The sequence below is a fragment of the Danio aesculapii genome, chromosome 16 (genome assembly GCF_903798145.1).
Source record: "Danio aesculapii chromosome 16, fDanAes4.1, whole genome shotgun sequence".
Classification (NCBI taxonomy): Eukaryota; Metazoa; Chordata; class Actinopteri; order Cypriniformes; family Danionidae; genus Danio; species Danio aesculapii.
Window position 1 is genome coordinate 2,449,704 of NC_079450.1, and position 12,500 is coordinate 2,462,203.

The 12,500-nt window shown below is 38.3% G+C and overlaps 1 protein-coding gene across 1 annotated transcript in view; it reads left to right on the forward strand.

The window, feature by feature from the left end:
- Positions 1-12,500, forward strand: part of znrf2b (zinc and ring finger 2b) — a 67,508-nt gene that overhangs the window by 54,175 nt on the left and 833 nt on the right. Inside the window, exons 3-5 of the mRNA XM_056475118.1 lie at positions 5,590-5,695; positions 5,796-5,880; positions 11,950-12,500. The exon at positions 11,950-12,500 is cut by the window's right edge and continues 833 nt beyond it. Coding sequence (XP_056331093.1) covers positions 5,590-5,695; positions 5,796-5,853 — 164 coding nt within the window. The 3' untranslated portion in view covers positions 5,854-5,880; positions 11,950-12,500. The remainder of the gene's footprint in view (positions 1-5,589; positions 5,696-5,795; positions 5,881-11,949) is intronic.

Sequence of the window (12,500 nt, forward strand, 5' to 3'; positions counted from 1 at the left end):
GCTCAGTGAACATTCTTGTTTATCTGTAAAACAATGCTTAGTCAGATATTCTGCTGGGAACATGTGCGTTACATGCCAGAACAACTGTCTTTGTTTTGGTCATTTAACCCGCCCAATGCCAGTTTAGCCAATTATATTTCAGCACCCCGGGTTGCCAGATGGTGGAAAACAGCGAAATTCATTCATTCAGTCATGAAGGCTCTCAAAGCATGCATCTGTGACTGAAATGCGACCTCTGGTGGACAGTAGCAGACTCTAAAATGAGACGCTGATTTAGAGTTCCATATGTGATTATTAATTAGCAAATAATATAAATACTACGAGCGTAAACATTAGGTGAGCGGGCTACATTGTAAGCCTGTGTCCTAACAACACGCTACATGATGAGATACGCAGTGATGAGCAATCTGGCTGTTTGACAGAAATGTAAATACAGCCATTCAGAAGCACAGAATAGTGCACTCACTGTACTCTAGCGAAATGGTAAGGTGTACAATTTAATACATATTAAACCGCTTTAGCAATTTTAAATGAAGATGCTGAGTCACTGATATATGTTGAGTCACAGTTCTAAAGTTCAATTCCAAATGGTTTATGTTATTTTTTCAGGTCTGAGGTGAACTATCTGCTGAAAATATTTGTTCTATCACGTCCCGTTGCTTTTAATTAGAACATGGTTTTAAATCAGCCTTTAGGCTCAATAGTTAGGCACACTACTGTTGGTGTCGTCAATCTGGCAACCTGCGCTTGTGAGTGTTTTGAACCAGCCATGCAATACCTAGTGCAACCACTGGGTGTCAAACTTACATTCTGCACCTTTAGATCAACTCTTAAATGAGAATCTTTTGGTTGTTTCATTAAATCATTCAAATTAAAAAAGTGTACCTGAGTACATTAAAATATATTGAAATACAATTAAGTACATCTTATTTTTTGTGCTTAGCTGAAGTTTAGCCAAAAAATACACAATAAATATACTATTTGCACTATAAATCTACTATACGCTGTATATATACTGATTAATACAATGTTTACATTTAAAGTTTCTTATAAAAAAGCACATTTTAAAAATGTGAAATGTTTCAAACACAAGAAAATAAATGTACTTAATTATTTTTAGCTGCTTGCTTTGCCGTGTTTCTCTAAACATTATTAAAAAATAAAAATAGGCCCAAAACAGTTGTTCAGTTTGAGTATACAGCTGTATAATGACCCATTGCAATCATTTAATGCAAAATTCCTGAGATAATATTTACATCTGAAATGCAGAGATCTTGAGAGTGCAGGTTGAGCTATTTAGATGCATGTCAGATTTCCACAATCCACATGTTTTTGTGTATGAATTAATGGAGGAGTCATTAATGCATGTGTTTAAACCTCATTCTCCTGATAATATAACAGATATACAGAAATATTATTACAGCTCTAATCTGGTTGGGATTTGTGGCGGATCACGTCTGTTTAATGTGTGTGATGTTTATTCCTCTTTAAGTCCTGTCTATGATCATCATTTCCAGTTATAGCCCATGGTAATAACTGCTGAGCGATATATTTATTTATTTTTTCTCGTAAGCACAAAGTGTTGAGTTCCTCTAGAGTTTATTTGCTTTGCTCTAAGCTAGTCATCCAGCTGTGTGTGTGCTGGTACTTTTCGTTTGTAGTGTTTAAGGATCGTGTCAGTCACTGAACACAAAAAGAGATGTATAGCGGTGTCTACATTAGAGATCTCGCATTCATCTGATGGATTGCAGCGTCTGTGCGCTCCAGTTTATCAAACACTCTCAACATCTGCTCAGCCTGTGATCATTATAATTACAATGATTGATTGGTATCATCGCCACACAGGAGACCAGTTCAAACTTCTGCTAACCTGTGCTTGATTTAACTTTTGAGCTTATTGTGTTGAGTGGTTGTTAGGGTGTTGGGAGTGGTTGTTAGGGTGTTGGGGAATGTAAATGGGTTGTTTTGTGGTTGTTATGTGGTGGTTAGTGTGTTTTGGGCTGTTGACAGGTTATGTGGTTGTTAGGGTGTTGGGAGTGGTTGTTAGGGTGTTGGGGAATGTAAGTGGGTTGTTATGTGATGGTTAGTGTGTTTTGGGCTGTTGACAGGTTATGTGGTTGTTAGGGTGTTGGGAGTGGTTGTTAGGGTGTTGGGGAATGTAAGTGGGTTGTTTTGTGGTTGTTATGTGGTGGTTAGTGTGTTGTGGGCTGTTGACAGGTTGTTATGTTTTTGTTATAGTGTTGTAGGGATGTAAACAGGTTGTTATGTGGTTGTTAGGGTGTTGGGAGTGGTTGCTGGGCTGTTGTGGAATGTTAACAGGTTATGTTGTTGTTATGTGGTGGTTAGTGTGTTGTGGGCTGTTGACAGGTTGTTATGTTTTTATTATAGTGTTGTAGGGATGTAAACAGGTTGTTATGTGGTTGTTAGGGTGTTGGGAGTGGCTGTTAGGGTGTTGTAGAATGTTTACAGGTTGTTATGGGGTTGTTATGTGGTGGTTAGAGTGTTGTGGGCTGTTGACAGGTTGTTATGTGGTTGTTAGGGTGTTGGGAGTGGTTGCTGGGCTGTTGTGGAATGTTAACAGGTTGTTATGTTGTTGTTATGTGGTGGTTAGTGTGTTGTGGGCTGTTGACAGGTTGTTATGTGGTTGTTAGGGTGTTGGGAGTGGTTGCTGGGCTGTTGTGGAATGTTAACAGGTTGTTATGTTGTTGTTATGTGGTGGTTAGTGTGTTGTGGGCTGTTGACAGGTTGTTTTGTGTTTGTTATATTGTTGTAGGGATGTAAACAGGTTGTTATGTGGTTGTTAGGGTGTTGGGAGTGGTTGTTAGGGTGTTGTAGAATGTTTACAGGTTGTTATGGGGTTGTTATGTGGTGGTTAGTGTGTTGTGGGCTGTTAACAGGTTGTTATGTTGTTGTTATGTGGTGGTTAGTGTGTTGTGGGCTGTTGACAGGTTGTTATGTTTTTGTTATAGTGTTGTAGGGATGTAAACAGGTTGTTATGTGGTTGTTAGGGTGTTGGGAGTGGCTGTTAGGGTATTGTAGAATGTTTACAGGTTGTTATGGGGTTGTTATGTGGTGGTTAGTGTGTTGTGGGCTGTTGACAGGTTATGTTTTTGTTATAGTGTTGTACGGATGTAAACAGGTTGTTATGTGGTTGTTAGGGTGTTGGGAATGGTTGTTAGGGTGTTGTAGAATGTTTACAGGTTGTTATGGGGTTGTTATGTGGTGGTTAGTGTGTTGTGGGCTGTTGACAGGTTGTTATGATGTAAACAGGTTTGTGTGTGGTTGTTAGGGTGTTATGAGTGATGACGTGATGTTATGTGGTTTTTAGGTTGTTGTGGGGTGTTGGCAGGTTGTTATGAGGTTGTTGTTGTGTTGTGGGGACTTAACAGGTTGTTATGTGGTTGTTTGGGTGTTGTGGGGAGTTAACAATGGTTGTTAGGGTTTTGTTGGGGGTTGTTGACAGGTTGTTGCGTGGTTCTTAGGATGTTGTGGGCTGTTAGCAGGTTGTTATGTGGTTGTAAGGGTATTTAGAAGTGTTGACGGGTTATTATGTGTTTGTTGGGGTGTTGTGGAGAGTTAACAGGTTGTTATGTGGTTGTTAGGGTGTTGTGGAGTGTTGACGGGTTGTTATATGGTTGTTTGGGTGTTGTGGGGAGTTAACAGGTTGTTATGTGGTTGTAAGGATGTTGTGGAGTGTTGACTGGTTGTTATGTGGTTGTTGGGGTGTTGTGGGGAGTTTACAGGTTGTTATGTGGTTGTAAGGGTGTTGTGGAGTGTTGACTGGTTGTTATGTGGTTGTTGGGGTGTTGTGGGGAGTTTACAGGTTGTAATGTGGTTGTTAAGGTGTTGTGGAGTGTTGACGGGTTGTTAGGGTGTTGTGGGCTGTTGACAGGTTGTTATGTGGTTTTTAGGGAGGTCCGGGATGTTGACAGGTTGTTACATGGTTGTTAGAGTGTTGTGGAGTTGACAGGTTGTTATGTAGTTGTTAGTGTGTTGTGAGTAGTTGCTAGGGTGTGTTTATTCTGAATCAGTGTCCTGAAAGTAGCTAAACCTAAACTTCACTAAAGCCTTAAAAATCCCTGTTTATTCAGGACTTATTAATTTTCTGAATATTGAGTGAATTGAGTGAATGACAGGCTCCTCCCACAACAGTGTTTGTGTAAAATGCTCAGATGAAGTGTGTGAAAGGCTGCATGTGTCTATTCACACTGACTGCTGTCATCTAAACTTATTGAACCTAAATTTTGTTTTCGCCTCCTTTATTTTTTGTTAAAAAAACAAACCTCATGTCTTTTGTGTATGCTATTATTATAAAAATAAATAATTAATGGCTGCATGTTATAGAAAACAAGTTTGTGCTTACCTTTTGTCAACACTGAAATGATTGATGTCACTCTTATTTACAGTATCAGTCATCTACTATCCAGTTAATTCCATTCAGTTCCTCTTAGTTTCTATAGCGCTTTTTACAATAAAGATTGTGTCAAAGCAATATATGAAATATTTAAAACAGTATATGTCCTAATTGAAAATAATATTTGATACTGAATCCGCCAGAATAAAATAAAATAAAATAAAATAAAATAAAATAAAATAAAATAAAATAAAATAAAATAAAATAAAATAAAATAAAATAAAATAAAATAAAATAAAATAAAATAAAATAAAATAATAGTGCAGTGCTGTATGTGAGCAGCAGGAATGAGTCATAGAAGCTGAAGGAAATGCAGATCTTTAGCGCCCCCTTCTGCTCACTTATAAAAATGCTTTGGTTTGAAACATATTTTTAAATGGTTTCCTTTAATTAAAAGTGTTTTCGATTTTATGAGTTATTTGCACAGAATTGTCTGTTTAAAAAGTATCAGATAAACGTTTTAATGCTGTAATTTTATAAACGCATGTGTGAATAAATATATATAGGGCTGCATGATATTTAAAATATAGATTTTTTTGCAATAAATATTGAGATATGAGCATAATTTCACAAGATGACTATTAATTCGATTTGTAACATCAAATTAATTAATATTAAATTGATTTAACAATGATTGAATGATTGTAGGCGAGTGCATCTGCATAAAATATAGACAATTACAGAAAATATACATAATAAAATGAATCAAAGTGCAGATGAAAACAACAGAAATTAAATAAATGGTTTTTGCTAGAGTCGAACAGTGTTGAGGTACAGTAATTAAATGCAAAATAACACTGCATAGTCTTTATTGTATAAATAAACACAATTAATATTTGTCAAAGCTGCAAACTTCATAATTTCTTATGCAAATGGTTTAAATTAGCTTGAAATTGTACAGTGAGAGGCCTTTAAAACACATCTAAATAAAACATCTTTCACGCTAATAGATTATAGTGTTATGAACTGTGTTTTATAGGTAATTCATTTGACATTGCAGACCCAGTGATGTGACTATTGCAGATTCACACGTTGCAATATCAATGCTGAAGCTGTATATGGTGCAACCCTAGTTATATGTCACTGTCAACATTTTAAAGCTGTGATTGTGTAAATGATCAAAAAACGTGTGTATGGAGACACACTGATGTGTGCTGTTCTCCACTGTTTCTCAGAGGACGTGCTGTCGAAGGATGCTGGAGAATGTGCAATATGTCTGGAGGAGCTGCTGCAGGGAGACACCATCGCACGCCTGCCCTGCCTCTGCATTTATCACAAAGGGTAAAGATCCTCACACTCGTCTGTCTGTGTCTCTCTCTGTGTGTGTGTGTGTGTGTGTGTGTGTGTGTGTTCTCTGACATCATCTCTGCTCTTCCTGCAGCTGTATTGACGAGTGGTTTGAAGTGAACCGATCGTGTCCTGAACATCCTGCAGATTAAAAGCGCCTCTCTCACCTTTTTGCACAGGTGACGCACACATGCGCAACACAACTAAGTCAGCTGACAGTTCATTCAATTTAGTGTTTATATTTTCCTAAATGTCCTCAGTCCCTCTGTCTTTCATTAACACACATTATACTGTACTCTAACCCACATAACAGCACAGTAATCTCATAGCTATGAATGATAAAACAGTAATCTGATAATCCTACACATTTTTATTAGAAAAATCATCAGAGCAGCAGGACTATAAATCTTTCACTTCAGATAAAAACACAGCTATTGTTGTGCTGCAGTGGTTTGTGCATCATATGGGTTTATTGGCAACTCTGCCTCAATGTTAGAGGTACGGACATCAAGGACAACTATATTAAAACAATAAGAATTAATTCATGAGTTTTTAAAGTTAATTATTGTCTCCCTACATTAATAACATGCTTTATATTTAGGGTATTCCATACTAAAGTCAGTGGGCCAGCCTTCAGTTTGAGTGGGCCAGTGTCACCCGGGACCTTATGCCGAGTTCAGACTGCATGATTTTAGCCCTGATTTTGACTCGCAGACAGGTTTTGAGATATCGCAGACAAATGCCTGAAATCACAAGCAAATAATCAGAGTAACAAGCACACAGTGTGAACTATCAAAGACGCCCTCTGAGAGAATTGCAGATGAGTCGCTGATGCCCGTCAGATATTTGGCATGGTAAATATCCGGAGCTGTTGGCGATTCAAGGTTGTTATAGTTAACAAAAACGAACGAAAAAACGAAAACTAACATTTTAAATCATTTTCGTTAACTGAAATAAAAATAAAAACGAGAGTTTTTAAAAAATGAGACTGAAACTTTATTGTGTTCATACAAAACTAACTGAAACCAACTAAAATTATAGCAAAAACGTCCTTCGTTTTCATCTTTGTAAATGTATTTAGTACATAATTCTACTGTTAGCCTTTTAGAAGTAAATCTATTTACTTTGCGCTGTTTGACCGTACGGCACCTTGGAGTCTGTAGTCCTGCTGCCATTGGCCAAATCAATCCTCCTCCAGTCATCCTCGCTGTTGCTCCTACAACAAAATCAATGAGTTGACATGACAGCAGCACGGTGACACCATGAAATATGACCTGAGCAGACACTTACATTTATTATTAAACACATTTGTGCTCAATAATTGGTTTTATTTTTGTCTTATTGATCGCGAATGAATCGCTCTTTTTAACCTGATCTTCTAGGAACTAGTTCACCATCGAACTTAATTATTTTGTAACCCCGCCGATCCTACGCCACCCAACCTGCTCCGAGCTGGTATCGAACCGGCAACCTTCCGCATGGGAGTCGGGTGCTCTACCAAGGAGGCTATAGCCTATAGCCTCTAGCGTCTGTCGCTAGAGCACCTTTAGAGATCAGAGGCGTGAGGTTTACTTGCACAGCTCTTACTAGCTGGCCTCCGTTACACTCACCCCCCTAAACCTCACTCCCATCCGGGTCACGTCACCAATGTAACCCAGCCGGTCCTACGCCACCCAACCCGCTCTGAGCTGGTATCGAACCGGCGACCTTCCGCAAGGGAGTCGGTTGCTCTACCAAGGAGGCTAAAGACCATAGCCTCTAGCGCCAGTGTATATACACATAGAAATAGAAATAAATAAATAAATTAAAGTGAAACATATACAAATAATTTACTTTGTGACCCAGACTATATGTGGGATGGTCACACTTTCAATCGATTCACGTCTCCAGTAAGCACTCTTTTCCATAAACTATTTACTTTCTAACACGCCTAATACCCCATCTGACTCGAAATAAACCAATATATACTGAGTTATTCAGTTATTAGAATAGTACTAAGATCAGATTTGAGAAGCCTGCTGTGACTGAACTAAACTTCAACAACTGCAGCATGGGTAAACCGAGGGCTTAAATGAGAGGATCTGACGAAACGTACGTTTATTTCATAACAGAAAATCGTAATGGAGTATAAATAAGTGAATCATGCTTCAATTGGGTTGTAAAACATAATTGTAAGAAACTTTTCAGATCATGGTGATGCTTTACCTGACTGACATGATGATTGCTGACTACATGTTTTGATATGTTAAGTCCAAATTTGGGAAGATTGTCTCAATGGATCCGAACTTCCCATCACTGCTGTATATCTAACTTCAGCCTTGCACACATACTTTACTGAGGCCTGCTTTCTTGTGGGCTGTTTGTATTTGAGTTTTAGAATGGGTAGATGGTAGTGGTTATGTGTCCTCTGAATACAGGTTTCAAAAAATGTATCTTTGGTTGTTTTTTATTAAACAACATTTATTCTGATGATCTGGAATCTTGCACCTAACAAATATCCTAATTTACAAGAAAAAAAAATAATACTAATAAAACTAAACTGAAACGAAGCAATTTCAAAATATAGAAACTAATAAAAACTAGTAAATCTGCCTCTAAACACTTGATTTGAAAACAAAAAGTCAAAACGAAATTAAAAACTAAAACTAATGAAGACTCCAAAACTATTATAACCTTGACAGCATCCACTAGTGTGGGTATCTGCAGGCCAGAGAGAGTTCGGGGGAGAAGTTAAAAGTGCTTCTTTCGGTTTATTTGGAGCCAAGAAATGAAGGAAAAACCAGTGTAGATTTGGCAGGAGCATTCGTGTCTGTTTGACATGTCATCTGAGCAGGCCTGGATTAAGATTAAGAGGCCCCTGCATGGGCACAATGTCTTGTAGGGCCGCCTACCTAGCCGCATCCCTATAGTTGAATTAAAAAATAAGATGAATATAATATTTTTTAATAAAATTAATCTATAATGCATTTCCCACATTTTTTAATAGATGATATACAGTACACATATTTCTAGTCTGCAAAGGTTTAGCTTAATTTTAAAGCATTTAAAGCACGCTTTGAAAAAAAAAAACACTAATAAAACTAGTGAAAACTAATGGATTTTAATATTCAGTACTTGTTCAAGTTCACAGAAGCAGTACTGAAATATATATTTAAGGGTATTATTAATGTAAAACTTCTACAAACTAATAATGCATATGATTTGGATATAACACCTCTCCAATCCAGTTCTTTGAGTCTGAGTCTTCTATAATGCACACACTTAATGATTCCTACTTGTCTTCCTCGATTGAGCAAAATCTGATATGTAGTGGGGGAAAATAGAACAAGGTGTTCATCAGACGCTGGATTCAAATCGAGTTTGTAATTTAACGTGGAAAATTTGTAACTTATTAATTTAACAGGGACAATGCTCATTAATAAACAGTGAGACTGTAAATAAGCCAGAGTTAGCCACGGGGGCTAATTTTCATCTGTTGCCCCCTGCCAGATTTTAAAAGGCAACCTAAAATAAAAAAAACACATCATCACACATACAGAAACAGTAAAGTTACATATAACAACAGGATAAAACATGTAATAAGAATTTCTTTAAATGTTAGACAGAAGAATTATACATGATTACAAACTTGCTTTGCTTTTTGCTATTTCTTTAACTTATATTTAAAAGTTGAGTAATTTGTAACAGCCCTTAAATCAATTGGAAGTATGTTCCAGAAATGACTGGCTCTAACTGAGAAGACTGATTGTGCAAAAGTTGTACATCTGAACTGCACAGTACAGTCTCCCCTGGTAACAGATCGTGTTGCTTGACCATTATTGTTCTTGTGTGTTACAAACTCACATAATGGGGGTGGAGCAAATCCATTTAAAATCTTAAAAATCATACAAGCATCTGCCAAATATTTCATATTATCAAAGCTCAATAAATAATGTTTTTAATAAATATTGAGTTCATGATTGATCATGTCAAAAGATGTTGCCATGCGCTTTACAAGCTACGCCATGCTGTTATTGATTGCGCTCTTTAGTTATATTGTCTGTCAATCAAACGGTGATGGGCATGAAGCACTCAGAATCACTCAACTAGCTTGTTCCAACGAAGTGCGCTATTAAGTGTGCACTTAGCCTAAATAGACACTCCAAATTCTGCATTTTATCCCCCCTCGCAGGGGCCCCAAGTTCGCATGGGCCCCTGGGCCTGTACCCATAATGCCCATTGGTTAATCCGGCCCTACATCTGAGCATTACCACAACCGGCTAGAAAAAGAAAAAAGTTCAGGAGAAATGTCTAATTCCCTTCAACACCCAAGTGAGCAAAATAAGTACATGTTCCACACCACTAAAGGCTTCTTTCTCATTATGTAGTTATACTACGGTACCTTGGATTGTTTCCATGTCACTTCTCGTGTGTGTTTGGTTGTGACGTAGTTTGCAAACCGAGATGAAGATGTCAGCAATTCTCTTATTGTAAAGTCATGCAGTGTGAATCCTCCTGTTGCCGGTCCATCTTGCATTGTAAACACAGCACAGACAGAACGCTGCCCCAGATAGTCATGCAGTGTGAAAACATCTGCGACGCCACTGCTTTGAAAATCCTAAAGTCTGAACTCAGCATTATGTGAAGCAAACTATTCTCGCTTTGTAGTACTTTTTACTTCATATTGCGACAGGACGCTAACAAACGAGAGCAGCCTCAAGAAAGAGAGCACTGTCTTAATGCGAGCAAGAAACCATGACTGAGAATTCTGGAAGAAATGGACATTATGAAATGCCTTGACTTTGAAGTGAGTTTGTCGGGAGGCATGAATGAACAGCTAGAGAATGAAATGTCAGAGGTGGCCTGTTGCTGGAGAATTTGTATTCACCATCGTCTGTTTGCACACATAGCGCCCTATCATACACCCGGCGCAACAAGGTGCAAGACATGTATGGCATGATTTGTTGCTATTTTCAGACCAGCACGACACAAGTTTCCCGTTTTGCACCACGTTGTTTCAACAGCAAATCCATTTGCACCACTCTGTGGACTCATGTGTGTGCTGGTCTATAAATAAGGTGTGTTAAGGCGCATTGTTGGTGTGTTGCTATTTTGAGGAGCTAAAATCGACCACATCATTGACCAACTGAAAGCTGCTCTAAAGTCCAGCAGAGTGCGTTAGTTATACGCCTATGCTGGTCTAAACGCTTACACACTGCTGAATACACACAGGATGAACAGCAACACACAAATATCTTTACAGATGAAAACAACTAAAGTATTGAAATTATACAGAAATTATTATTTTCTACATAAAAATAAAATCCACTGCCTTCATGCCTGGGATTTTTCAGTTTATTCATGACAATCTGCATCTGTATGTTATTATTATCAGCAGTATTATTTATTATCTGCATATTTATATTTGTTTTAATATAAACAAGATTAGATTTGTCCACCAGTGGGGTTTTAGAGACGTCTGCATCACCATATGGGCCATATTATTGTTATTAATTATTGTTAATAATTATTATTACTGTTCATTTATTCGTTTAGAAATAGTTTTGACACAAATCTTTGTGCTTAACAGGGGAAATTAAATATGTAGGCTAAAGGATGTGTTCAGTGGAGAGCGTACAACACAGTTTCCTTACTCCACCAAAGTAAATGAGTAAAGCGGAAAAGTAAAGAGAAAGTAAAGAGGCTGAATGGAGGAGGCTCGTTCCTTATCCTCGCGCTGCAGATGCTCTGTTGAACTGTTTTCTCGCTAGTGAAGCGTTCAGTTTTACACTTATAAAGTCCGTCTAGTAAATAGCAAATGCACCATGGAGCGACGCAACTGACTATTAAAGTGAATGGGAGATGAGACTCTGATTGGTTTAATGCACGTTATGCTCAAAACACAGCCAGAACTCATTAAGAGAATAAGCACAACCCTGTTAGATAATGCACCGGGGCGCAGAGCGTATTTATCCATCCTTAAAATAGCAAAAGTGGATTCTGACATGCCCTTAATGCTATAAGCTTTAGACTTTGTGCCTAGATCATTAAAATAGAGCCCATAGTGTCAGAAATTGACTGCAGTTCAACTTGGATGCAAGATTAAAAACGAAACAAGGAACATTCAAAAAGTAATTCATGTAAACACCTTCATCATATTATTGCCTCATTCAGAAGACAAACAATTAGATCACTGATGTCCAGTTGATGTAAACGTAGTCGGTGTCAAAAATTTAACAGTGTGTGTGTGTGGTGTTTTGTCTCTGCAGCCTCTCCCGGTGGTGAGACGCCTCCTGTCCTGCTAAAAGGACAGTAATGTGAATCCTCTTCCTCCTCATAGACACTGTGATCGAGCGGGACGTCCCGATCAGAGAACTCTGCCCTTCCTAGTCGCCATATTTACCCTAGTGTGCCAAAACTCATTCAGGGAAACTGGCAGTCATCTCACTGGCTGCTTTCTGCTCTCTGATTGGCCGGACTCGGGGTCAGCTGACTCCCATCTCGTTGCTGATTGGACGACGGGTTGATTGTTCTGCTAAATGGGACCGTGTCTCTCAGTGCCTTAATTTTCAGATGCGGCGGGCAGAAAAATCTGCGTTTGGGACAGCAGAAAGGCTGGATGGAAACGTCTGGATATGAAGGATGTGTTTCCTGATTCAGGACGGCTCCGAGCCACGCCCTGTGTTTGACCCGGACACTGGAAAAGCCATTAGTTACTTTACTTTAAAGAAGTGAGTCAAGCTGTTGCCTTAAAAGCAGCAAGTTGAGTCTACTTTAAAAAACATAGTCAGTAAACCCATTGACTTAAAACGCTTATAAT